Raw genomic sequence first — 23,931 nt, forward strand, 5'->3', positions numbered from 1 at the left:
GCTGGGAAATCCTAACTACGTTAGAACTTCATACTCCTATATTATTAGTTTTTCTAGTAAAGCCTAAATTTCAAATAAATATTAAAAAGAAGTCCAAATGTAGAGTTCTTAAATGACCTAACATGTAAGTAAACTGTCAATAAATGACTTCTTTTGGCTAATTAATAAGCTATATATGACTACAGCTTACAGCATCTATTAAACAAGTTGAATGCATTCCAATTAACATACTTGGCGAATATTCATTTCGGAGTTAAAATATCTATTTTACTTAAATAAAAATTAATATTCCCTCCACCCGCCAAAAGTGGACCACTTTTACTATATTGGACGTCCGCAAAAAGTGTACCACTTTCCTTTTATAGAAATGGTCCCACCACCCACTTTAATCTTCTATCCTTACAAACACTCTTTATTTACAAAAAAACCACCCCAAATTCAATTTCAACCACACATCTCATAAAGTGGTGGGACCCTTTCTCCACTACATCAAAATCATCACCAATTTTATTAAATCTCGTGCCTAGCCAAAGTGGTCAACTTTTGGCGGACGGAGGGAGTAGTAGTTATTACTACAAAATAAAAATATACTTAGAGCATCTCCAATGGGTGGGTCTTAGTTTCGGTCTTAGATGGTGGTCCCCACCTAAAACTCACCCCTCTCCAATGCAAAGGTCTTAGTTTTAGGTCTAAAATCCTCATTTTCACCAAAATACCAATTTCAACACATTTTTGCTAAAATATTTAATTTTCATTGAAAATAAAATTAAACATTACATTAAAACTATAAAATTATATAATTTGAATAATTAAAAAAAATACATAATTTAAATAACTAAAAAATTATGAAAAATTAATAATTTAATATTACAAAATTAAATTAAGATAAAAAATTACAAGTGGACGCACATTAGCTTATATTTTTAAGTAGGACACAAAAAATTACAAGTGGACACAAAATTAAAATAAAAAATATCTACCCCACCGACCACCCCCTTCTCTCTCCCCCATCCCGGCTGCAACTCTTCTTCCCCAGTGAATTCAGCCATTTTCGCCCAGCAAAAATTAAGAATCGCGCTTGTGTTACACGCGCAACACACCTCCCCCTCTTCTCCCCGGATCTCTCGCTCGACTCCGCGTCGCACTGCCGCGGGTCGCCAGTGCGCGGTGCGACGCTCGACTCGCTTCGAACCTCCCCTTCGACCTGAGCATTGGAGATGCAGATGCTCTTAGTGCTCGTTTGGTTCAAATAGAGGAATGGAAAGGGAATGGAATCAAATAAAGGAGTGAAATGGTAACAATAACCATTACTTTTATTGATTGTTTGGTTTAACAATGGAAATGAATCATTAATAAGGGATTCTTTTATTTTGTTTCCCATTTATTTTGAGGGGTAACAAATTAGATGATTGGATTACCCTCAAGTAAGGGTAATGGTTAACTCATTACTCAAACCAAACAACAAATAATGGATTCAATTAATTGAATCCATTTTCAATCTCTAAAAACACACAACCAAACGTGGGCTTAATTAGAAATGCTCCTACTAAAATATCTTTTTATTTTTTTACATAACAATAATTTAAAAATTAAAAATCTAAATTTTATTTTACAAAAGTTTAAATTAAAAAGAAAAAAATGGAATCCCCCAAGCCACCCAATTCCCGTCCGACTCCGCTCCATTTGCTATTCGGACGGACGTATGTTTTCTTTTTTTGTTTTTTAAGTTTTTCATTTATTATTTTTAATTTTTATTTTTTTATATTTTTAATTTTTTTATTATAATTTATAAAGATTTATAAAAAATATTATAGCTAATATATTTTAGTTTTATAATAATTATTAATATTTTATTAAAAAAAGTTATATTAACACTTTATTTTGCCATATCATATATGTCGAATAATGGGCATCAATTCAGCATATCATGATCGCCTATATATATGAGCATATTTCATGGGAATTTTGAATCAAATAGATCTGAATATATTACTAGCATCGAGAGCTCAATATGGAGCTCAAGTTGTTAATAGTGGTGGTGCTCTCATCCATATTCTTTTCCACCACTTCCGCAACTATATGCCTTCCAAATCTTCCTATTCCCCTTCCCTTTTGTCCATCACCACCGCCACCACCACCAAGGTCTCCACCGCCACCATCGCCTCCACCTCCGCCCTCTCCACCTCCGCCATCGCCGCCACCTCCGCCATCGCCGCCACCACCCCCTCCACCTCCGCCGTCTCCACCACGGCCATCTCCACCTCCTCCACCGCCGTCTCCACCTCCACCGTCTCCACCGCCGCCTCCTCCTCCACCATCTCCACCGCCTCCACCGTCTCCACCACCGCCACCGTCTCCACCACCTCCTCCGCCCCCTTTATCGCCTTTATGCATAAACTTGCCCATCCCATTGCCAGTCCCAAACCCTTTTCAAAAATTCTGTCCATCTCCTCCTCCTCCTCCTCCACCGCGTTCCAAATAAGTTTAGAGTGTGTTACAAAATAATGTCACCACCAATAACCATACATTCTCACACCTATGTATGCTTCTGTCATAATAATAATAATAATGATACCACTTTTTTTTTTTTCCCAGTAATTAGCTGCTTCAACAAATAAAAGCCACAAGCCAACGATATTGCAATTCTGTAACCTTGTTGAAGAAAATAGCTGGCTAGCTAGATTTAGTTCAGATATCTCTAGCTTTGGACAATGTTATTTCCCATACGGCCGGGATGATCTAGCTAGCTAGTTACTAATTTCAAGAGCAAGATTGTAATATGTACTTTATATACAATAAATAAATAAATTTTACGTGTTTTAATTTAAAAGTTGATTAATGTGCACGCTCCCATGCACATTTGAAAGTTTGCATGCAATATGGAATAGAAACTACCTACATTTTACAAAAGTGTCTATCAAAACTATCCGAATTTCATATTCTTTATACCCATTTCTTTTTAATTATTTTTATTTTTGTTGGTTACAAAATATCACAGAGTAGAATGTGATATGTGTCAGTAACAAATCATTGTATCGTTGACTGTACGATAATTTGTACTCTCTCTGTCCATTAAAAGTGGGGCACTTTAGCTGGGCACGAGATTTAATAAAATTAGTGATGATTTAGAGTGGAGAAAGGGTCCCACCACTTTATGGGATATGTGGTTGAGATTGAATTTGACGGTGGATTTTTTGTAAATAAAAAGTGTTTGTAAGGTTAAAAGATTAAAGTGGATGGTGGAACCATTTCTTTAAAAAGAAAGTGGTACACTCTTTGCAGACGCCCGATATAGTATTTAATTAGGTTCTATTTTATTTGTCTTGATCAACAAACTCTGAATTTGGCGCCAAGAAATTTGTATCTAATGAGTAACATGTGCCGAACATATGCGCTAATAACATTATTTAATTTTCTTTATGAGGTTATGGCCAAAAAATACACGAAAATTTTAAAAAAAAAAGTTATAATTTTCACCTAACTTTCAATTAAATAAAAAATACATGAATTTATATTTTTGTTGCATGACGAGTCCAATTTTTTGTGCTTTTTTGTGTCGTGTCTAGGTCTAGATCAAGTCGTTTTTCTTTATTTTTTATTATTTTGTGTCTGGAAGGACACACTGATGAGGCAGGACTCGAAGAGGCTGGAATGGGCACAATGAAACACTTATTTAAGATCTGAGAATGAGCTGGAGATAGGGCTGAAAATTGGGTCAGGATCGGGTACCCTACCCGAAAAAATCGGGTACCTGATCCCGAATAAGCCTAAAACCCTATACCCGACCCTGACCCCGATTAAAAAATTGGGTACCCTAATACCCAACTCGGGTATTCGGGTACCCTAAATTACCCGATCAAAATTGAATTTTTCAAAGTCAAACTATGAAAATCGGGTATTAGGGTACCCTATTACCCAATTAAACCTAATTACCCGAAGGTAATCAATCTCCTACTGTAATAATTGATGGCTTGATTCAATCAAGCTAAGTGTTTAAAGCCTAATTTTATTGATTATAATTTGAGTAAATTGAATGGCATAAATCCGAAAAAAGAGAAAGGGTGAAGCAAACCAAAAAAACAAAAAAGAACTCTGTAAAAAAAAAAAAAAAAAAAAAAAAAGAAGAAGAACTTAAGAAGCATACATGTTGGAGCTCAGAGGCGGCGCGGTGGTCTGGTGGAGGCCTGGAGTGCTACGCGGTGGTCCGGTGGAGGCCTGGAGCTCAAAAGCGTCGCGCCGTCGGCTGTGGGAGGCACGCAAAGGGAGTGGGAGGGTACGACGAAAAATGGAGATAGAGAGTGGGAGGCGGGCGGAGGGAGACGACAAGCGGGCGAGGGGCGCCGGCGCGCCGCTAGGTCGCTGGCCGGAGGTGGGTCGCGGGAGGCAGGGGGTGGGACTATAGGAGGGGGGACGCTGGGTCCCTGAAGTTTTGCCGAATTTGCATTTTTTCCTTGACCTTCAAATTTCTTGTTAAAATCCTTGAACTTAATTCTGATTCTCGTTTTTCCCTTAATGATGTTGTCCGGCAACTAATTGCAATGACGTGTCACCTATGTGGCAAGCTTGTGCTAAGTCATTAAATTAGGACCAAAACGTCGTCGTTTTATACACGAACAGTCCCTTCTTACTCCTTCTCTGTCAACGCCGTCAGAATCGCACACAAAATTCTCGAAGAGTAAGCAGCGGGGAAACCACCGCCCCACGATTCAATTTCAAAACGAATTGTCCAAATCTCCGACGGAAGAAACCGAATAAAATCCAGCTCGGCAGCTTCCAACCGAGGTTCTTCATTGAAATCGACGCACTCGGTGTATAAAATCCTAGGTAAATTGAATGATGAAGGCGATTGAGCAGAAGGTGTGACAGGGTCGGGGCAATTCTGGTAGAAGAAATTATTGGTCGGGGCATTACAGGCAACGTAATTCTCAAGAGAGACTAGTGCACACAGAGTAGAAATGCAGCGGAATAAAAGAACACAAGTATGTGGACAAATTTCTTCAAGTTATAAAGTAACTTGAAGAAACCTGATGGCAAAAATAACTAAAACGAGAATGAACAACTCAGTCTAATACCTTTACAATGACTTAGGTATTGAACTCTGTGACACTCTCACTAAGAAACAAAAACTGAGTTCAAGAGCTATACTCCGAAACTCGAGCAAACTAATGAATTCTATAAAGGATGTTAACTTAACACTCAAAATAACACTCGTACACAGATCACTCAAATACTCGATTTTGCTCTTCAATTTTCGGTGATCTGAACTGAGGATCTTCCCCAACTTTAATAGACTCTTCCAGCTTCCAAGTCGTGGGTTAAGTAGTGGATGAAGAGATGGTTGTTGTGGTTTGTTGGAGACAATCCACTTAGCCCACACTTCCTTGATTTTGGGTTAAGTTGTGGATGAAGAGATGGCTGTTGTGGTTTGTTGGAGACAATCCACTTAGCCCACACTTCCTTGATTTTAGCAACTACTAACCACCTTCCTTTTCTCTCTCTCCTTCCTTTATCCGTTGAATCCCAATTCTTCCAGTTTTTGACTCAGTCCAAAACCCTACACAAAATGTGGAGAAAGGCAAAATAAATCCAACCAAAAAACTAATAATCGTGAGTTTATTATGGAGTTAAAAAACAACTCCAACAGACCTATCTTCGCTCACAATAAATTCAACAATTTTTACTAAGAGTATCCACAATGGTGAGCCCCAAGTGGGTGCACAATGGTGGTCCCTACTACTATTGCACCCACTCTCCACAATGGGAGAGCCCACCCTTGACTCTCTAAATTTAATTTTTATTTTCTATTTACTTTTATTCTTATTTTTAATTAAATTTCACATTAAATTGGAAAAGTAAAATTTCATTAAATTTAAAAATTAATCATACATTGATTGAAAATTAAAATTGCAATACAATCAAATAAAATCCTAAATTACTTACAATTTAAAAAAAAACACCCTAAAATCTATGGAATATTGTTGCGTTGCTTGATTTCCGCCACCTTGGCTAAGTGAAACACCAACTCGTTGGAATTCATTTGAGAGGTGTCCTTACTCATCAACATGCTATCGGCGAGGTCGCCTGGAGTTCGGGAGAATTGGCCCATGACCTTGACCATCTCCGCCATGTACCCGAGAGCTTGAGCATTGGCTTTGGATGTCTCGGCCTTTTTCTTGCCTTTTTCTTTGTCTCTCTTCGCTGCCTTTTGGCCTTGGGGCCTTGTGGAGATACTTTGGTCGCTAGAAGTCGTTGTGCCGTGACCGTCCGAGCCCTTCGAGCGTTTATCCGAGTGGATATCCGAGTGGACATCCTCGCTGATGCTTCCGAATTTCTTGGACTCATGCAATACCTTCCATGCATACGGATACCTGAACTTAGCACGAAACTCGACGATCCACATTTTTTCTGTTTGCTCGATGATTTGACCATCACTCATGCCGGATGCCCAATTATCGCGGAACTTTTTGTACAAGGCCTCCCACCTCTTGCAGTCCTTCGCCACGCGTTGAAAGTGTGACTTGATTTGCTTGATGTCGCGTGGAATAGCTCCTTTGGGCCTTTGAGCATTGTAGGCTGTGCAGATGGCGCCCCAATACTCATTTCCTTTTTGATCGATCCCCACCACAGAGTCGTGGGTGTGCTCGAGATACAAACGACATATGAGTATTGTTTCCGGCGGATAGTAGTTTCCACGTTGTTTGGTGGTCGCCGGCATAGAAGTAATCTCCTCCACGTCGGGCTCGGGGTCAGCTGCCGTGGCAAATTGAGCGTTCAAATTGGTGGCCGCTTGAAAGGCATTTGATTCTTGCGTGAACGGCGAGAATCCTTGGCCGGATGCATTTGATTCGCCGGGAGATGGATTTTGGGGGTGTTCACGCCAATAATTTCTCCAATCACCTTCCATGGTTTTGTCAGAAAATAAAGTATAGAAGATGAAGAATAATAGTAGTAGGAGATGAAGTAAAACAATTAATGGGGAGTGAATGAACGTATTTATAGAAGAAAATAAGGGGGGAGGGGGGGAAAGGGAAAAAATGGGCAACGGCCCCAAAAAAATGGTCAGCCCCCACGTCTCTCTGCCAGGTTTTTTTTTCGAATTTTTGATTTTTTTTTTAATGTAAAAAGTGGAGAAAATAGGGAGGGGGAGACACGCGCGGCGGTCTGCACCGGGCGCGCAGGAACGCGCCGGCTCTGCGCACCGCGGGTGCGGCATTGGGGGCGGGTGCAAAGGAGGGGGGCTCGCACCGGCTAGCGAGCCCCCATTGTGGATGCTCTAAAACACGTGTCGTCCTCTTTTAGGACTATTTTTGTGAACGAAGGAAGTATAATAAAAGTGGGGGCTCCATTATTTTTTATTTTTTATTAATCATTTTCACTTAAATTTTCGTGTCGAAAAAATAGTAGATAGTTGTTATGAGAGAGAGGGAGTAGTACAAATTGACAATATGGTGTTTAATTTTTATTTTAGTTTTGTTGCGAGGAATTAGGAAAAATAAAAATAGAGACTCCCGGTACGTAACTCACATTTTCAATCACGGAGTGATCCATTACTTTTCATGTGCAAGTCACAAAGAGATGCCATCTTGTTTACTTTGGTCACATTTTTTTAACATGCCTTAGTGCTAAATGGCAATCGGCCTTTAATTTGGATGTGCTGTCTACTCCAATTTCGATCAACACAATGCTACGGCTAAGACTAATCCAAGACATACTATCCATATCCGCCATCATCATCTTCACCTTCTTCATCTTCTGCAGCATCAAATACACCACCACCAAAATCCAAGCCTCGCCACGGCCGCCTCCCTTGAGCCTCCTCATCGGCATCCTCACCCTCCCCGATAAATACGAGCGCCGCCACTTCCTCCGCCTCATCTACGGCACACAGCAAAACTCCCCCGCAACAATCGACGTCAAGTTCGTCCTCTGCAACCTCACCAAAGCCGAGCAGCGCGCCTTCATCGCCCTCGAGATCATGCGCTTCGACGACATCATCATCCTCAACTGCTCCGAGAACATGAACAGCGGCAAAACCTACACCTACTTCTCCTCCCTCCCGAGAATCCTCCCGGCCAAGTACGACTACGTCATGAAGGCCGACGACGACGTTTACCTGCGCCTCGAGCCGCTGGCCTTGTCCCTCGAGGCGCTGCCGAGGTCGGACTTGTACTATGGTTTCGTCATACCTTGCCCTAGCATGAATCCCTTGGTCCACTACATGTCTGGCATGGCCTTCGTGCTCTCGTGGGACCTTGTTGAGTGGATCAGCACCTCCGTTATCGCCGCCAATCATACGTTCGGGCCGGAGGATAAGATGGTGGGAGAGTGGCTGAATCGAGGGGATAAGGCCAAGAATAGGGTTTCTAACAAGCCGGCCATGTATGACTATCCTGGTACCAATGGGAGATGCTCGCATGAGCTTATTCCGGATACCGTCGCAGTTCATCGTGTCAAGAGGTGGGATCAGTGGCTCAATGTGCTTACTTTCTTTAATGTCACTAACGAGGTTAAGCCATCCAAGTTGTATACTCTCTGATTAGACTTAATTCATTGCAATTGCTTGTGTTTGTTCCATCATTGTTTCATTAACTAGTCATCATATATACAATCAATTTGTGTTTCTTTTTCTTTATTGGATTGACTACGTACAATGTTTTTTTAATTGCAACAAACTCGTGTAAAATATTGAAACATGTGTCTCAGAGCTGGCCGGTGCTGTTCATGTTCTTGATTTTGCTTCTTTCCTTTAGGCGCCAAACAACCTTGACATGGAAATTAACTCATTTTGTTATTCATATATATATTTATGAACAAAAAGTTGGAGTATATATAAATCTCAGATATGGATTAGTAGTCTTACTTCTGCAATGTCGACTGTGATCGCCTGCGGTATCATATCATTAAAATTAGATGTGAGTTTCTTGAGAAATGTGTTTTCTTTTTAAAATCTTAAATTAAATGAATTAATTAACTCAACAAGAATCTTGCCTGAGTGAGGGCTGTGGCTTAGCTTTCTGCTTTATTTCCTGCTGTGGAGGTTCATCCTTTTTAATTGGCATATTCTTGGCCTGCATCAGTTTTCATCAGGAGTCTTTTCATAACTTAGTTTCCTCAACGAAAACAAAATCGATAAGTCAATAATGTACCAAGTTCTTGAATTGAAGATTGTAAAATGTCTGAATATATCTCCTTTTCGCTTGCTTCTCCGCCTTGTACAGCTGTCTCCAGAAGCTATAGACGCACCCCATATTCAAGACTTTATTTGCATAAATCTTCCATGTATAGCTTCAAAAAACAAGGCAATTAATCTCAACATCATCAGTATGTGGTAGTGTGTGTGAATATGCAAAGAATTTTACCACTCGTGTATACGTTGCAGCCCTTGAAGAGAAACTCTGTTCCAAATCTCAGGATCCTCCTTGCACTTTTGGAAGAAGTCAGCAATCTTGTTGCTAGACTCAGCACCATTGTTGGGATCAATATGAAAACCAGAGACCCCATCAACTATTATCTCAGCGGGGCCCCCTTGGTTGGTTGCAAAAGTCGGTAACCCACAGTTCATGGCCTCGATCACTGTCAGGCCGAATGCCTCGTACAGAGCTGGCTGCACGAAAGCCCCCTTCGTATCAGCAATGGCACGGTACAGCTCACCGTTCCTCTTTCTGTCAGTTTGAGCAGCTATCCACCTTATCTGCCCTTTCAGCTGGTGTTTCTCTATCAACTCATGCATCTTCTTTATCTCGGCCGCCTCTTCTCTGTCTTTGGATTTGGAAGGATCAAAGAAGCCACCAACAATAACCAGATTCACTAAGCTCCTCAAGCGTTTGTTGTTTCCGTACCACTCTGTTAGTCCAGTGATGTTCTTCACTATATCCAGCCTAGCCATGGAGAATATGATAGGTTTCTTTTTGTCTTCCAAATATCCACTGTAGCAAAAAAAGTGTTAAAAGTCATATTTGTAATAAACAGCTGGCATAGAAGAATGGGAGATGAGATGCAGCCTAACATGTGCTCAGCATTGTCTACTTTGCTAAACAGAAGTTCATCAATGGCTGAACGAAACATAGTGAATCGCTTCTGTTTCTCCGTGTGAGGGAAGTACACGGTCTGATCTGCTCCGGGAGAAGCAATGTTGAACTTAGGATCAAAGACATTGATACCTGACACCACTCTATGCAGCCCAGGCAGTGTAAATGCAGTATGGCTTTCGTACTGTCCTGGCCTTTCTTTGCTGCAATGAGACAACGAGTTTTTAACCATCACGTGTGTCCAACAATGTAGAAATCGAGTGATCTAGATAGTGTACCTTCCAGCAATCTCCTGATATGTGCTTGCAATGATGAAATCTGCTGTGTTCATTGCAATTAAATCAGCTGAAAACTGGCATGAGAAGTGGTACTTGGCATCCAACTCCTTCCATTTCATGTCCGAATCTTCATACTTTGTCTTCTCCAAAGCATGTGCGATTGTTCCCTATTCGAAGATGCATAATCTCAGCAAATCTTCAATTTTGATAAAAGTAGAAAAATGCTGAGCATTAGGCAAGTTAGGTACCAAGGTTGTGTCTAGTTTACTAGCCATGAGTGATGCCACCAGGTTTCCATCAGTGTAGTTTCCAATGATTAGGTCTGGTTTTCCATCCATGACTTCCATTATTTTGCTCGTGGCGTCCTTTTAAATCACGAAAACAACAACAAAAAACAAATAAAGTTAAGGCTAGATCAGCACAAACATATTGCAGAACAATGATCATGAATGTATGATCTAGCTCAAACCTGAGTAAACTTCTCGAGGTAAGGATAGATATCAAATCGAGAAACCCATTGTTGAAGAACTCCGGCTTCTGTGTTGAATGGGACTCTAAGAATGTGGGAATGCTTTGTGTTCAAGACTGGCTCCAACACCATGTTGCATTTAGTCCCCTTGGCATCAGGGATGAGTCGAGTGACCTGCATTATCACGAACGAGTATGGTTTCATATTTGTTGCTCAAATCTTCCATCTTGTTGGAATGCCACTTACCACAAGAATCTGAGGCTTGACATTTAACCCTTGCTGCTTAATTCTCGCAAGTAATTCTTCCTCCATAGCAACCACTTGATCCAACACATAAACCACCTGTCAAAGAAAGGCAAAAGTAACTTGAGATCCTTCTTAATTACTATGCAAGAATTTTATTTTGAATCATTATTAGGCCATGAAGAAGTTCCTACCTGGCCACCAGTGTCGGGCAAGCCAAGAACGTCGGCCTGCCCAAAGTATCCGTGAACAGAAAAGAGCACGACGTTGAAGATTATAGGAAGCCTTCCAAAGAATCTCTCCATGTGCAGTGGATCAGGAGCCTGAAGTATTTCAGAGAGCGAGTGCATTGTTTCCTCGACTCTCTCAGCATTATCGCCCCACCCTTTCTCGAAGCCCCACTCTTTGAACCTGCATTCCAAACACACCATTTCCTCATTCTGAAAAAAATCAAGAAATGAGATGCAAAAGAGGGCTGATTTAATCACCTCATCTCAAAGCTCTGATAAGGCGTATCCTTAGGCAGAGAAGACAGAGCTGCTTCAGCTATTATCAACGCACCCTGAAGCTTACAAACCGTGTTGAGGTTCTCATTTATCATGAGTTTCTGCAAATTCATCACCATATACAATTTTTCATCAAAAGTTGGGCTAAGATATACAAGTCTGCACATGATGAGATGATGGTGATGGATGATCATACTTCTCCTTGGTGGTTGAGAGTGAGCAAGTAATCGACGAGAGACTGTGCTTTCCAAGGGCTGCCATCCAGCTTTGAGGTCAGAAACTTGGAAATGTAACTCACACCATTACCAACGGAGGAAGGCAGAGTCAAGTGAGGCAGAGAGACGTCCGTTGCTCCAAAATCTATCTCCAACGCGTTCTCATCACTCGCCCTGCAATGCACGCACCAAAACAAGCTCAAAATTCATTAAAAAAAAAAGGCACATACTTCACCATAAAAATAGAATCATTACCAAGCCTCATCAACTGTCATCTCTTTGTATTTCAAGTAGTCGGTGGCCGTGATGCCCTCCACAGAGAGATCATTTGCACTGACTTTAACATACTCCCAGAACCCGGGAGATGGCCTAATGGCAAAGGCAACATATGGAGGAACAACCGCTGCTTCCTGCACAAACAAAAACGACAAATCCATTGGCAATCAAGAAAAAAAAAAAGTTAGGCAGAAAGAGAGGGAGAAGATGATGTTTGAAGGTCCTACTTGAGTTGTGCACAAGATGTAGCCAAGCAGTCCTTCCATCAACTGGCTTCTCTCGGAGTCGTCGTCGATGACTTGCTCCATCTCTGTCATGAGGTGGTGGAGCTTTATCAGCCGCTTCCCTTTATCGGTGTACTTTGCGAAGCACCTCTTCATGTGGTATCGGCTCTGCCTCAAAGCCTCCGGCATGCTGTCAGCTATCGACTCCGATCTCTTCAAGGCTGCTGCATTCGAAGGTGCCGCCATTTTTTAGAGGATGTTGTGATCTTGCACAAAAAAAATGAGGCTGGTTTCGATTCTAGATACTTGTCTGCATTTATAGATACTTGTCTGCATTGCAAACGAGAAATGTTGAGATGGAAGAATAAGAATTAAAGAAGATTCTTTCTGGTGATGAAATTGCAAAAGAAAAGAATCTTGGTTTTGGTATCATTCTTTTCTTTGAGTTTTTTCATTGCTAGTTCTATTCTGGCAAAGCAGCATTTCATTGGAATGATGATGTTGCATTGCCAATGAAATAGGAATGAATAAAAAGTGCGAAGCTTATCAAGTGAGCAAAAGGCCTTTTGCATCTTTTCCTTGAGTACGAAACATTGGTAAACGTGATCTAATACCATAAATGGTTGTGAATCATTTCGTGTGTGCTAACTAAAGGCTACAGATTTCTTGATGTCAAATACTCCATAAGAATGTATTACTGTAATTTTAAGAATGTATTACTGTAATTTTATGTGGTGAAATCATATTTTCCATAACTAGTTTCTAAAACTGTGTCTAAACTCTCTCTCAAAAAAAAAAAAACTGTGTCTAAATTTAATATTTGAATTTCTTTTTAAGTACAACTAGCACACGCCCACTCGTGCGATGCACGATCAGTATCGAAACGAAACGATATTTTAAATAAAATAAATATATATAGTATATATAATTGAAATATAAATTTAAATAAAAAATTGAAATTATCCACGATATAATTTTAATAAAAAACATGAATTCGAAAATATATAAATTTTCAATTTTGTATTTTCAATTACCAATTAATTAATTTTCATTGATAATGTGTATAAATATATAAAGATATGTTTATCATTATATAAATGATAATAAGTATCTCATAAATAAATTAACCACCAAAAGTAAGTATAAATGATAATAAGTATCATTATATATCATATAATATTCTAAGATGTTCAAAACTATTTATTAGCATATTGTTTAATAGTATATTTTTGGACTGCATGTATGTTTAAATACAAATTCTAAAATAAAGTTTCTATACAATACAAAATATGAAAAATGAATGAAGGAGAAAGAACCGTATAATTAAAAGAAATTTGAAAAGAGAAAGGAGAGATCAAAGATGAGAGAGAGAAAAAAAAAATGTAACTTTAATTGATAATAACTTATTCATTTTAAATTTATTTTTAATAATTTTTACATCAAATTAATGATATTTTTGTTATCTTTAATTTAGCATCTATGTTTAATATCTTTTTACTAATCAAAGTTGACGATTTTTATAAAAGAATCAAAACAAAAAAAAACAAAAAAAAGTGATGAGAGAGAAATTTTGATAGGAAAAAGTAGTTGTTGTACTCTTTTATATATATATATAGATTTTTGGATCCATAATTAAATTAAATTAATTGTCAACCGTTAAAAAAAATCGTCTCTTAAAAGTTTAAATATATTATTGTTTAAAGCTCATGATTAAATATCCCAAATTCATTTAAAAAAAATTAAAAATAAGTACACATACAAATATATTTTTATTAAAAGTTCATATTTAAATAGTCTAAAATTAATTAAAATTAATATGGTCAAATTTAAATAAAATATATACAGTGTAATAAGCTATAATTAGTATTTACTTAACATTTTTATAGTTTTATTTGCGCATACGAAGTTATTTTTAACCCAACTAAAATATTTGTGGTCATTCCTCAAAAAAAGAAAAATATACTTATACATAGAAGCCCACAATTCTTGCCTCGAAAAAAAAACCCACGATTCTTAAAATGCAAATACTGTCACAGCCCGGCCTAAACTAGTGTATAGTTAAGCTAGGGAAAGGTGTGACCGGAAAACAGAGAAAGAAAATGAAAAATAAAAAGGTTTCAATAAAAAAATAATTATCCTGCTTAAGCAATACTTTACCATAATGTCTGGTAATCATATACAATCACTTTTAAAACTCACGAGTAGACAACTTACAATAACACAACGACAAGTTGTCTAAGTGATATAATTCTCGAAGCTATTGTTTTAAAATCTCTACAACACATCAATAAAGTAAAGTACATTAAGTGTTGCAGCGGAAATAACTCAAGTGGATTACATGTATGAGGACATGAAATCCCGAGCCTAAATTATATATATATACACCGAGTGCTTTGCTCTGCTTGCAACCATCTGCATCACAGCTTAACCTGCATATTTAGAAACATACGCAGGGCTGAGTACCAAAAAGCACTCAGTGGTCATGCCGAAATAACTTTAAAGCTTGCTCTTAGAGCTATATATTGAACTTGCCGTCTCAAACATCACACTGGAGTTTTATTTAAATAACCTGTGTATGCAAAACTGTAAAACTTCTCTATAATTATCATAACATCATATACGTCAGCAGACAATTAACATGTATGTACCATATCTACGCATCATATAACTCTGAGTGTTGAGAAGTAGGCCTCCTTCTCAAACACGATGACAAGCTAACACAAAGGTTAACTGTCAACTCTGTGTACACAAATCCTGACTCGCTCAGGACCCAAATTCGTTGTTCTATGTAGATGGTATCATACAAATCTCAAACATTGGCAAGTCAATAATTTGAAAATAAATGCATACACTAAACTTTATATTAAAGTATGCATCTTTATCTCTTGAGTTAGTAAGCCCACCTAATATACTTAATGAAGTAGAAGACCTTGCTTGTTCACTCTATACTGCCACTCGAACCTTCATTATGATGAGGTTCCCAAGGTAAGATTGGATAATAAGTAAGTAAATAGAAAGTAAATCTTGAATGAAACTTCTATCACTTGAAAGTTGCATCCTCTAATCTGAGTATTCTACTTATATGGACTTAACTAACTTAAAGCAAACAATAACATCATATCTCTTGGGATATCTCAAGTTGAAAAAGTATAAGAGTAAACTAATCCATTCTATATAGATTAGCTTACAATTAATAACTAAAATATCAATTCAAGAATTGACCAATGACTTAAGCATAGATTTACTCAACTATCCCAAGTAAGTAACTTCAAATATGTAATCTATTCTATAATACGATTAAGCTTATCCTATGTGGCAGCCCTCAAATCACTTCTTTTCAAATTCCTTAGCCTACGTGGCATATATATAGAATTCATATTACACGCTTTAGGTTATATTCTCTCTTTTTGCTTGGAGGCTGGAGCGTTGACTACCAATTCACCCAGTCGTTTACTGCCTCAATCACGGTAGTACTTTCTGACTTTTGAAAACTCGCTCTGCTTTCCTCTTCCACCATCGCCTGCCGACCGCAGCAGTAGCGCCGTGAACGGCATGTGCTCGGTATGAATTTCAGCTCCAACTCCCAATCCCCGAGATCCCATGAATTCCGAACTCCACTATCTCATCCTTCCCTCTCATAATCCCGTCGAACCCCCCCTCCACTCTCTCACCCCCTCCCCACCCCCTCCCCACCCCACCAAAACAAACTCCCATCTTCCTTCTCCACTGAACACTCCTCTCTCCCCAGAAAATTCAAAATTCAATCTGCCATGACACAATCATAATTGCTTCTTCAACACAATTAGATTTAGGAAATTGCCACAGTATTTAAATCACAAAACATCATATCCCCAAATTTCCAATTAGCAATTACTGATGTACTTTTACATAGAAGGAATCATTGTAAAAATGGAATCAAAATCATGTTTACTGGTAAAATTTCTTCCTCAATTTCTGGCAAAAATTCTTCCTCAGTCGCCAACAATTCAGTCCCCCCAAATTTCTCCCCTTTCCCGCTAAAAAAACCACTGTCTTCCTCACCTCCGGCTTCTCCGGTGGCGTCGGGAAGGCAGAACATATAAACCCATCTACAATCGATTTTGAATGAAAACGCAGAGGGGCACTTAGGGCATTTTTCTATCGCAGATTCAACATAGCAACCGTATCCGGGGGAGGATCGGATGGGTATTATAGCGTGTAGTAATATATACTATGAATATACTATAGATGTAAATGTAAATCTTTCCTTTTATTTAAACATATATGATATATGTATATCATACCATTTGTTTGATAAAATGCCTAAGAATATAAGTGAGATTTTACAAAACTTGATTTGTTTGGCATTGTTATATTGTGTTGGTGTTTGTTATACATTTTGTGTTAGATTGTGTTGCTGATGAATTTGGTGATTGAAATATTTATAGTTGTTTTTTATTGTGTTGCTGATGAATTTGTTGATAGATTGCATTTCATCGAATATTAATTGGTTTATGACTTTTTTTATAGCTGTCCACATGTCGACGACTAATGGATGTATACGCTTGAGTGCCCTCGACGATAAAATGAGAAATAAAACTGTAACTGTCAGAATCCTACGCTTGTGGATTCAAAAGGACATGTCAGGCAAAGAAGGCATAGAAATGATTGTAGTCGACGAATGGGTAAAATTTTAGTGTAAATTCACTGTCATTCCAGTTTTAGACGAGATAATTCTCTTTCAAGTTTTAGACAAGATGATGCTCAGAAGTTAGAGATCTGATCTGTCAAGTTTGCGACGAGATGATGCTCACAACTTGGTTGGTCTTAAAACTCCAAATGATACGATGTTCGATAAATTAGTTATGGTCTTTTAAATATCAGGAGATATTATTTTCATAATTAGTTATGCTTTTAGAAGTTCAGAATTATATGATACTCACAATTCAATTATGATTTTCAAACTCCATATAAAATTATGGTCAAATAGCAAAATAAAAAAAATTAAACAAAATTAATAAATCTTGTAACAACAAATGCAACAAATCAATCCTTCATCATACCAATGTCAAATTTATATGTATTTCTACTCTCTTTTTTTTCTTACGCGTCAACTTTTTATAAAATTTCATATGAAAACTAATGGGTATTTTTATGATCTCAACAAAATTAATAATTTAATTGCTAAAAGTTGTCAAGATTAATATAATTTAAAATGTATTACTAATTTAATTTAATTAATTATATAAATAATTTACATAAAAATTATTTTATATAATTATCATAAGAATAACATAAAATATATAAATTACAAGAAAATATGTACCCGTCGAATTTCGACGGGTAATACACTAGTCATATATGAATCTCAACTTTGAAATATTATATAAAATCAACCTCGTTAAAGAAAAATACAAGCTTTACATTTTTAGAAATCTGCTAAAGTCTATATTTATTGGGAATTTATAAAAACACAATATCTCAAATGTATAAGAAGTTATTATACCATCAAAGACAGAATCTGTCACTGAACTCTGCTGCTTCGCGTAGTACATTTCAGAAAATATCTTGACATATCTAAGGGTGTCGTATTTAGCTTAATTTTTGCAGACACGTACTGCTCGTTATGAAGTTATTACTGTAAAAATTTCAAGTCATTTGGACTATGGGAACATCATCAAAATCATCCCGCAAAACACTGTTCTGCCAAGTTAAAAACTGACAGCAATGTATTCTTTGTTTCAATTCAACACATAACTCATACTTTGGCCAAATAAAAAGTGTAGAGACTCAAATACATGATCATAATACATACTAGAATGCTTTAACTTCAAACTTAACTCATGTTTAACACAACAAAGCCAACAAGTTATAGCATAACAAGTCTTATAACAATTTTCCATACATTAGAGCCTTACAAAAAAAATGAGGTAATAGGACTGTTCTACTCTCCCTACTTGATAAAATCACATCATAATATATCTATATTCATCAATTAATAGCATATAAACCTTCTTAACTCAAAAGCCCTAATTTCCCCTAAACTAACAAAATCAATCTCACCAAACTATGTGGTGTAAACTCATAATTTATTCATCTATGACATAATTCCATCTTAAAGACACATATGTGAACTCAATTATTCAAGAACATAATCACAATTCTCAAACTCAACCTAGGGTTCATATTAACTTGAGCAAAACTAAAATCAAGTGAGAATTAACACAATTAGCCACCATAATCATGCTTAGGACCATCAAAAACATAATATATCTCAATATCGAAATCATACTTCAACTCTAGTATGAAATCCCCAAATTTTCGAAACCCTAGAAGTCAATACATAACTTTTCTTCAAGCTAAAATCACAAATAGATATAGAATCAAAGAATTCACCTTTTCTTTCAAATAGTACAGCTATTGCCTCGAGATTTCTCTACGATTTTCAACTTGAAGAAAGAAGGCGATGCTTCTGTTTTTGGGGAAAATAGTCGATAGTTTTGAGAACAAGAAAAATGAGATTTCTTCAAATACCACTACACCTATTTAATTATACATCCATTCTATATTGGGAATTGTGCAGTAAATAAAAACATTTGATACCATATATTTGAGAGTCCAATTTGGTGGCCTATTGATCGGCCCACTTGAGGGAGAAAAATATTAAATATATGTGCATACCTTATTTTATCTTAATGGAAAAATATATATACCTTAATGTATAAATAAAAGAAATTCTTCCAAAAACACACTTAGATAAATATTCTCAATAATTAAGAAATAATAATAACAATAATATTGAGTCATCACTATTAAAATAAGGAAGCTCATAGATAAATAATTAAATAACATCTGTCACTTCAATTAGTCGAGCGATAAGTCGACTAATAATATTTTGTATTTATCACCATTCTCATCTCTGAAAATAATAAAATAATCCATTTACTAGGAATTACAAACTTGCTTCAAAGAATAAAATTAATAAAGGATGCAAATTAATAGCTCAGGATATTATAATAATATCCCATCTCATCTCTGTGATTCTACTTCTCTTTCTTCTTTTAGATAATAGAAAATAGAAAATAGAAAATAATATTAATAATACATACTAGTGAAAATGCCGAGTGTTACAAATACAGAATATAAAATGCAAAATAATGAAAAGCCCTAATACAATTATACTTCACCCATTCGGTCATCCCAATCCAACGCCGCTGCGTCTTGTTCATCATCTTGCGTTTTTCTTTTTTTCATCATCTTGCGTTCTTTTTCTTCTTTTCTTCCTGCGTCAAGGAGAGCAACAGCCGCAGAAAGAATAAGCAAGATCTGGCAGCCACCACACTGTAGAAATTGTCGCCGCCTCTCACCGGATTGACGATCAAGAAGAGCCGATCTAACAGCTGGAGGAGATTCCGTACCGAAAAGGTGTCGCCAGTGATCGAGCCGTCTTCGTTCATGATTTTTGCAGTCATCGGTGCATAGTTCTTTTTTATTTTAATAAAAATTTTGCCTTTTGTATAATATCTTTGTGGATTGATGTTAAATCTTGTGCATAATTAGGAAAATATTATGGAAATCAAGCATCTTTTAATAAATAAAAAAAGTGAGATCCGAAATTTGAACAAAATTCTTGATTTGAAGATGTTAGAATGAATTTGTTTGTGGATGCTGAACTCCACTTCTTTTTTTGTAGATCAACACCACGTTTTTTTGAACATGTCTACAATTTTGAATTGAAAAAAACTGTCAAAAGATTTGCCGGGAATTTGTTACCGTTAAACTCTTGTTTTATATAATATATAGATGGCAAATAAATCTTATCTGAAAGTTGCGAACTTTTACAAAAAATTCTAGATTTATGTGAAACAAAGCACTAAGTAAGATATTTCCTTTATTTTGTGTCTCCTGTATTGTAAAGGTAATAAATTTGTTGATTGGATTACTCTCAAATAAAGATAATGATTAACTCATTGCTCAAACTAAACAATAAATCATGGATTCATCAATTAATTGAATCTCTTTCGAATCCAAACATGGGCTAATCAAACATTGGGAAATCGATTTCCTCCAATCTCGCACCCATAGTGAAGCTACCCAGATCCTTCTTCTTAGCTTCATAGGCAGCTCGGCGCAACACTCATTTGCCGATGGAATTATCTCCACTTCATTACTCTGTTTCTTGGGAGAGACAACTTCATTCTCATTCTTGCCATGCAATGCCTCAAGTGGGGGCTCCTCGACATTCACCTTCTTCAAGTCTTGAATTTTGCAGGAAAATAAATACTCCCTCCGTCCCAATAATGGTTTGTTTTCCACTTTGGGTTGTCCCACAAATAATGGCATGTTTCCTTTTATAGAAATAATTAGGGCTTCAAAGATGTTTAATTAACTATTGAATTTAACACTAATTAAGGCAACAAAAAAACAAAAAAAACGCAGCCTCTTTATTTCACTCTCTCTCTTCTGAATTGGGGAGTCCCTTCATCAAACCCTAGTTTCCATTGCCATCTTCAAGAGGCGCCGCCTCACTTACCACCGATCTCCACCGTGCACGGCCTCTCTTTTCACCGATCTCCACCGTGTGTTGCCTCCATTTTCACCGATCTTCACCGTGAGCCGTCAATTTTCACCGATTTCCACCGCTTCTCCGTTCTTGTTTGAAGCCACGATGACGAAAATTCAGTTGGTCGGTTACCTGAGCGGTGAGTTCGTCCCTAACAGTGAAGATCCGTGCGATTGGGGCTCGGTGCCGGAGACGGATTTCCTGGAATCGTGGCTTGAAGTCTCTCTCCTGAGTTTGTGGCCTTCACCGGTGGCTGGAGAAGGCTCTGTCCGATTCGATGAGTCGGAAGCCACTCCAGGAGTCGGCGTTGTTCCGGACTCACCCATGGCTACAGTTTTCCAAATGCCTATGAGGTCGATTTTCCGTAGGCCTTCAAAAATCCATCGGCAGCCTTCTCAAAATGTAAGGGCTTCACTCCCTTCTGAAAAATCGAGGCCTTCACCACATGATTCTAAAGTTACTAACACTGATCTACCTTCTTTACTATGTGAGGAATCATGGGATGATGTTGTGTCCGGTGAGTGGTTGCTAGCTTACACACCGGCTGAGCTTTCCATGTTGAAGATATATTTACCTTGCTTATTCTGGGTGAGATCTGCCAATTTACCTACTGTTCTTGCTGTGTTAAAGCTTAATTGATAATTGCATGTTGTTCCTGATTATTGGGCGATGGATTACTTTGGTTTTGAGATGATAAAACTTTGCTCACCTATGTTTTGGTATTTGAATCATCAATGATTGCTATGGATGATAGTATGAGATGTTTATATGCTCCTAACTTGTTGGCTATGATCTGTTGTTTGTTGCTTGTGCCTTATTTGGTGCTTTAGCCCTGTATGGCAGTGTATTTTATGCCCTGTGTGAGCTTTGATCTATTTGCCCTGTGTGGCAGTGTGTTATTCGCCCTGTGTGGCTTTGTGTGCTTAGGCCTTGAATGGCTTTGTGTGTGCTTTAGCCCTGTGTGGCAGTTTGTGCCTTTGCCATCTTGTGCCTTGTGTGCCATTGCCATCTTGTGTCTTGTGTGCCCATAGTTTTCAATAAATTTCATTCATTCCAATACTTAGCCCTCAAAACCAATTCTAATTACAAAATGCAGTCAGTAGGTATCCAATTACAGCCCTCAAAATGCAATCTCTTGCTATTACATAATGCAATCTATTGCTATTCAAAATGCAGCCCTCAAAATCACCCTAAACTACTTCATGGCTCTTGAATACCTAAGTTAGTCATTAGGTATTCAATTCCATCTAATGATATGGATCCTATGCCTAGATCATTCATTAGATGGTCCATGCCCTCCTCACATCTATTGTCAATAAGATATTGCAAGCATTCCTTCACTAACTCATTAGGCACTTCCAAATTAATTGGAAGTTGATTTTGCCTAATGAGTGTGCCCTTCTTCATATGTGGTACTTTATATGCATTATGACCCTTCACCTTTAAAATCTCCACCATGCATCCTTGAAGACTCAAAAACACATTGTTTAGAGTAGTAGGTGAGAGGTCTTCAAATGACTTCTCAACTGCAGCCACTAGATCCTCCACATTGTTGCACACACTTTCTGTTTGCAAGCTCTGAATTGCTCTAAACCATCCCAAATCGTTGATATTTGTGTCTGGACTGTTGGGGGGTTGATGAACAATCCTAATGTCAAAGCCATCAGAACTTGCAACTTGCCTAAAATCTGGATCATCATCCTTGATGTGAGGCCTTGCATTGTCTTGTTGAATGAAAATAACTTTGCTTGCAAATTCTGGCCATTTTCTCTTTATGGTTGGTACCATCTGTGCATAAACAACTTCTTTCATTATAAATTAACTTGAAATGCAGAAATTAATGCAAAATACATATGCATTCCTTGATCACTGGCTTTCTTATGCTCTGGATTGGTTTTAACTCCAGAGTTCCAGCTTCTCTGTTCTTGCCGTTCCTTTTAGCAGGCACCATTTCTGTAAACGAAAAAATCCCTATTTTTCCGTCGAATAACACGCTGGCATCTTCTGCAAATATGGGCCTACATACCGCACACATGAACATCACTTTCTTGATGAATTTCTTTGACTTGCATGTTCTGTGTGGTTCTGCCTCTTCAGGGGTTAAGTAGAACCTGTGATTTGTTTTTATGATGTAAAACCACTTCTCGTCGATATGCACAGTGTTGTGCATATTTTTAAACTGAAGTACCTTGAGAATACGGTCGTATTCGATGACTTCAAGGCTGAATCGCAGACGTAGAAGCTTGTTAGGAGCAGTTAGGTCGGGTCTAATTGCACTTGTGTGAGCTTTGATCAATCATTTGTTTATCCATCGACCCACTGTGCTTTTACTGCAATTTATGCCACCTGCAAGCCTGCGAATCGTTGATCTTTTGCTTAATTCCAGGCTGGAAATTAGCTCTAGGTCGATTTGCACTCTCTTTCGATGTGGTCGATGTATTTTCATACTTGCCGAATGAATATGCTCACCTCTTTCTTGTTGTTTTTTTACCGCAGCCCAAAGCCGACTCACGGTTCGCCTCGGGCTTCCAAACTTGACGATGGCTTCTTGGATTTTCCCTCTCTTCGGCTTGCCGTTTTTGCTATCTTGAAGAAGGAATTGAACAATAGTGTTACTTTCATCATTAGTTAGATCATTTCTCCTCATTTTCACTTTCTTTTTTTGTTTGTAAAATATGAAGTATTGAATGGTAAAACTGAATCTGCCATGGTGAAGTATTTATAGCTCACTTTTGGTTGTATTGAGAGGGAAATTCGAATTCAGTGAAAATTTCAATGAAAAGTTGTGTTGCAAAATTGTTTAAGTATGTTGATTTCTTTTTGGTGACAGATTTGATATGAGCAAAAGTGTGTTCAATTTTTTTTTTCAGTTTTGTATTAGCGCACTAGTGTTTAGCAGGTACCAAAAATTTAAAAATAAAAATAAACTTAGCTGGTACCGAAATTTTTTTTAAAAAAATTAACTTAGTCAGGTACCGAATTTTTTTTTAAAAAACAGAACTTTCTTCAATTTTAAAGTGCTGCCAGAAATTACTAAACAAAAAAAATGAACTTAGCAGGTACCGAAATTAGAATAAAATTAAAAGAATATTGAATTTGTGAAAAAAATAAAAGTGGTCCCTATTTTTAATGCTTGCAATTACTTTTACT

General features: G+C 37.5%; 4 protein-coding genes and 1 long non-coding RNA gene across 5 annotated transcripts; 1 reads left to right on the forward strand and 4 right to left on the reverse strand.

Moving 5' to 3' along the window:
* Positions 1–5,965: 5,965 nt before the first annotated feature.
* LOC131023502 (uncharacterized) lies at positions 5,966–6,904 on the reverse strand. The gene has a single exon (XM_057953045.1). The coding sequence runs from the start codon at positions 6,902–6,904 to the stop codon at positions 5,966–5,968; it is 939 nt and encodes a 312-aa protein (XP_057809028.1).
* A 498-nt stretch (positions 6,905–7,402) lies between these two features.
* Positions 7,403–8,536, forward strand: LOC131022807 (probable beta-1,3-galactosyltransferase 12). The gene has a single exon (XM_057952330.1). It carries the CDS (start codon positions 7,682–7,684, stop codon positions 8,534–8,536), a length of 855 nt encoding a protein of 284 aa, XP_057808313.1. The 5' UTR covers positions 7,403–7,681.
* A 65-nt stretch (positions 8,537–8,601) lies between these two features.
* Positions 8,602–12,537, reverse strand: LOC131022806 (sucrose synthase 7-like). Its single transcript, XM_057952329.1, has 14 exons — positions 12,243–12,537; positions 11,995–12,149; positions 11,721–11,913; positions 11,507–11,625; positions 11,213–11,429; positions 11,022–11,117; positions 10,776–10,949; positions 10,555–10,671; positions 10,307–10,473; positions 10,007–10,231; positions 9,360–9,926; positions 9,147–9,285; positions 8,861–9,068; positions 8,602–8,762 (listed from the first exon to the last, which is right to left on the reverse strand). The coding sequence occupies exons 1-13, from the start codon at positions 12,483–12,485 to the stop codon at positions 8,973–8,975; spliced, it is 2,508 nt and encodes an 835-aa protein (XP_057808312.1). The 5' UTR covers positions 12,486–12,537; the 3' UTR covers positions 8,602–8,762; positions 8,861–8,972.
* A 1,826-nt stretch (positions 12,538–14,363) lies between these two features.
* On the reverse strand, positions 14,364–18,882 carry LOC131022808 (uncharacterized). Its single transcript, XR_009101433.1, has 3 exons — positions 18,615–18,882; positions 15,143–15,200; positions 14,364–14,668 (listed from the first exon to the last, which is right to left on the reverse strand). It is a non-coding gene; the product is annotated as an uncharacterized LOC131022808 (long non-coding RNA).
* Positions 18,883–21,981: 3,099 nt separating this feature from the next.
* Positions 21,982–22,732, reverse strand: LOC131023503 (uncharacterized). Its single transcript, XM_057953046.1, has 2 exons — positions 22,652–22,732; positions 21,982–22,569 (listed from the first exon to the last, which is right to left on the reverse strand). Exons 1-2 carry the CDS (start codon positions 22,730–22,732, stop codon positions 21,982–21,984), a joined length of 669 nt encoding a protein of 222 aa, XP_057809029.1.
* Between the last annotated feature and the right edge of the window lie 1,199 nt (positions 22,733–23,931).

This window comes from Salvia miltiorrhiza, chromosome 4, assembly GCF_028751815.1.
Source record: "Salvia miltiorrhiza cultivar Shanhuang (shh) chromosome 4, IMPLAD_Smil_shh, whole genome shotgun sequence".
NCBI classification, from domain to species: domain Eukaryota; kingdom Viridiplantae; phylum Streptophyta; class Magnoliopsida; order Lamiales; family Lamiaceae; genus Salvia; species Salvia miltiorrhiza.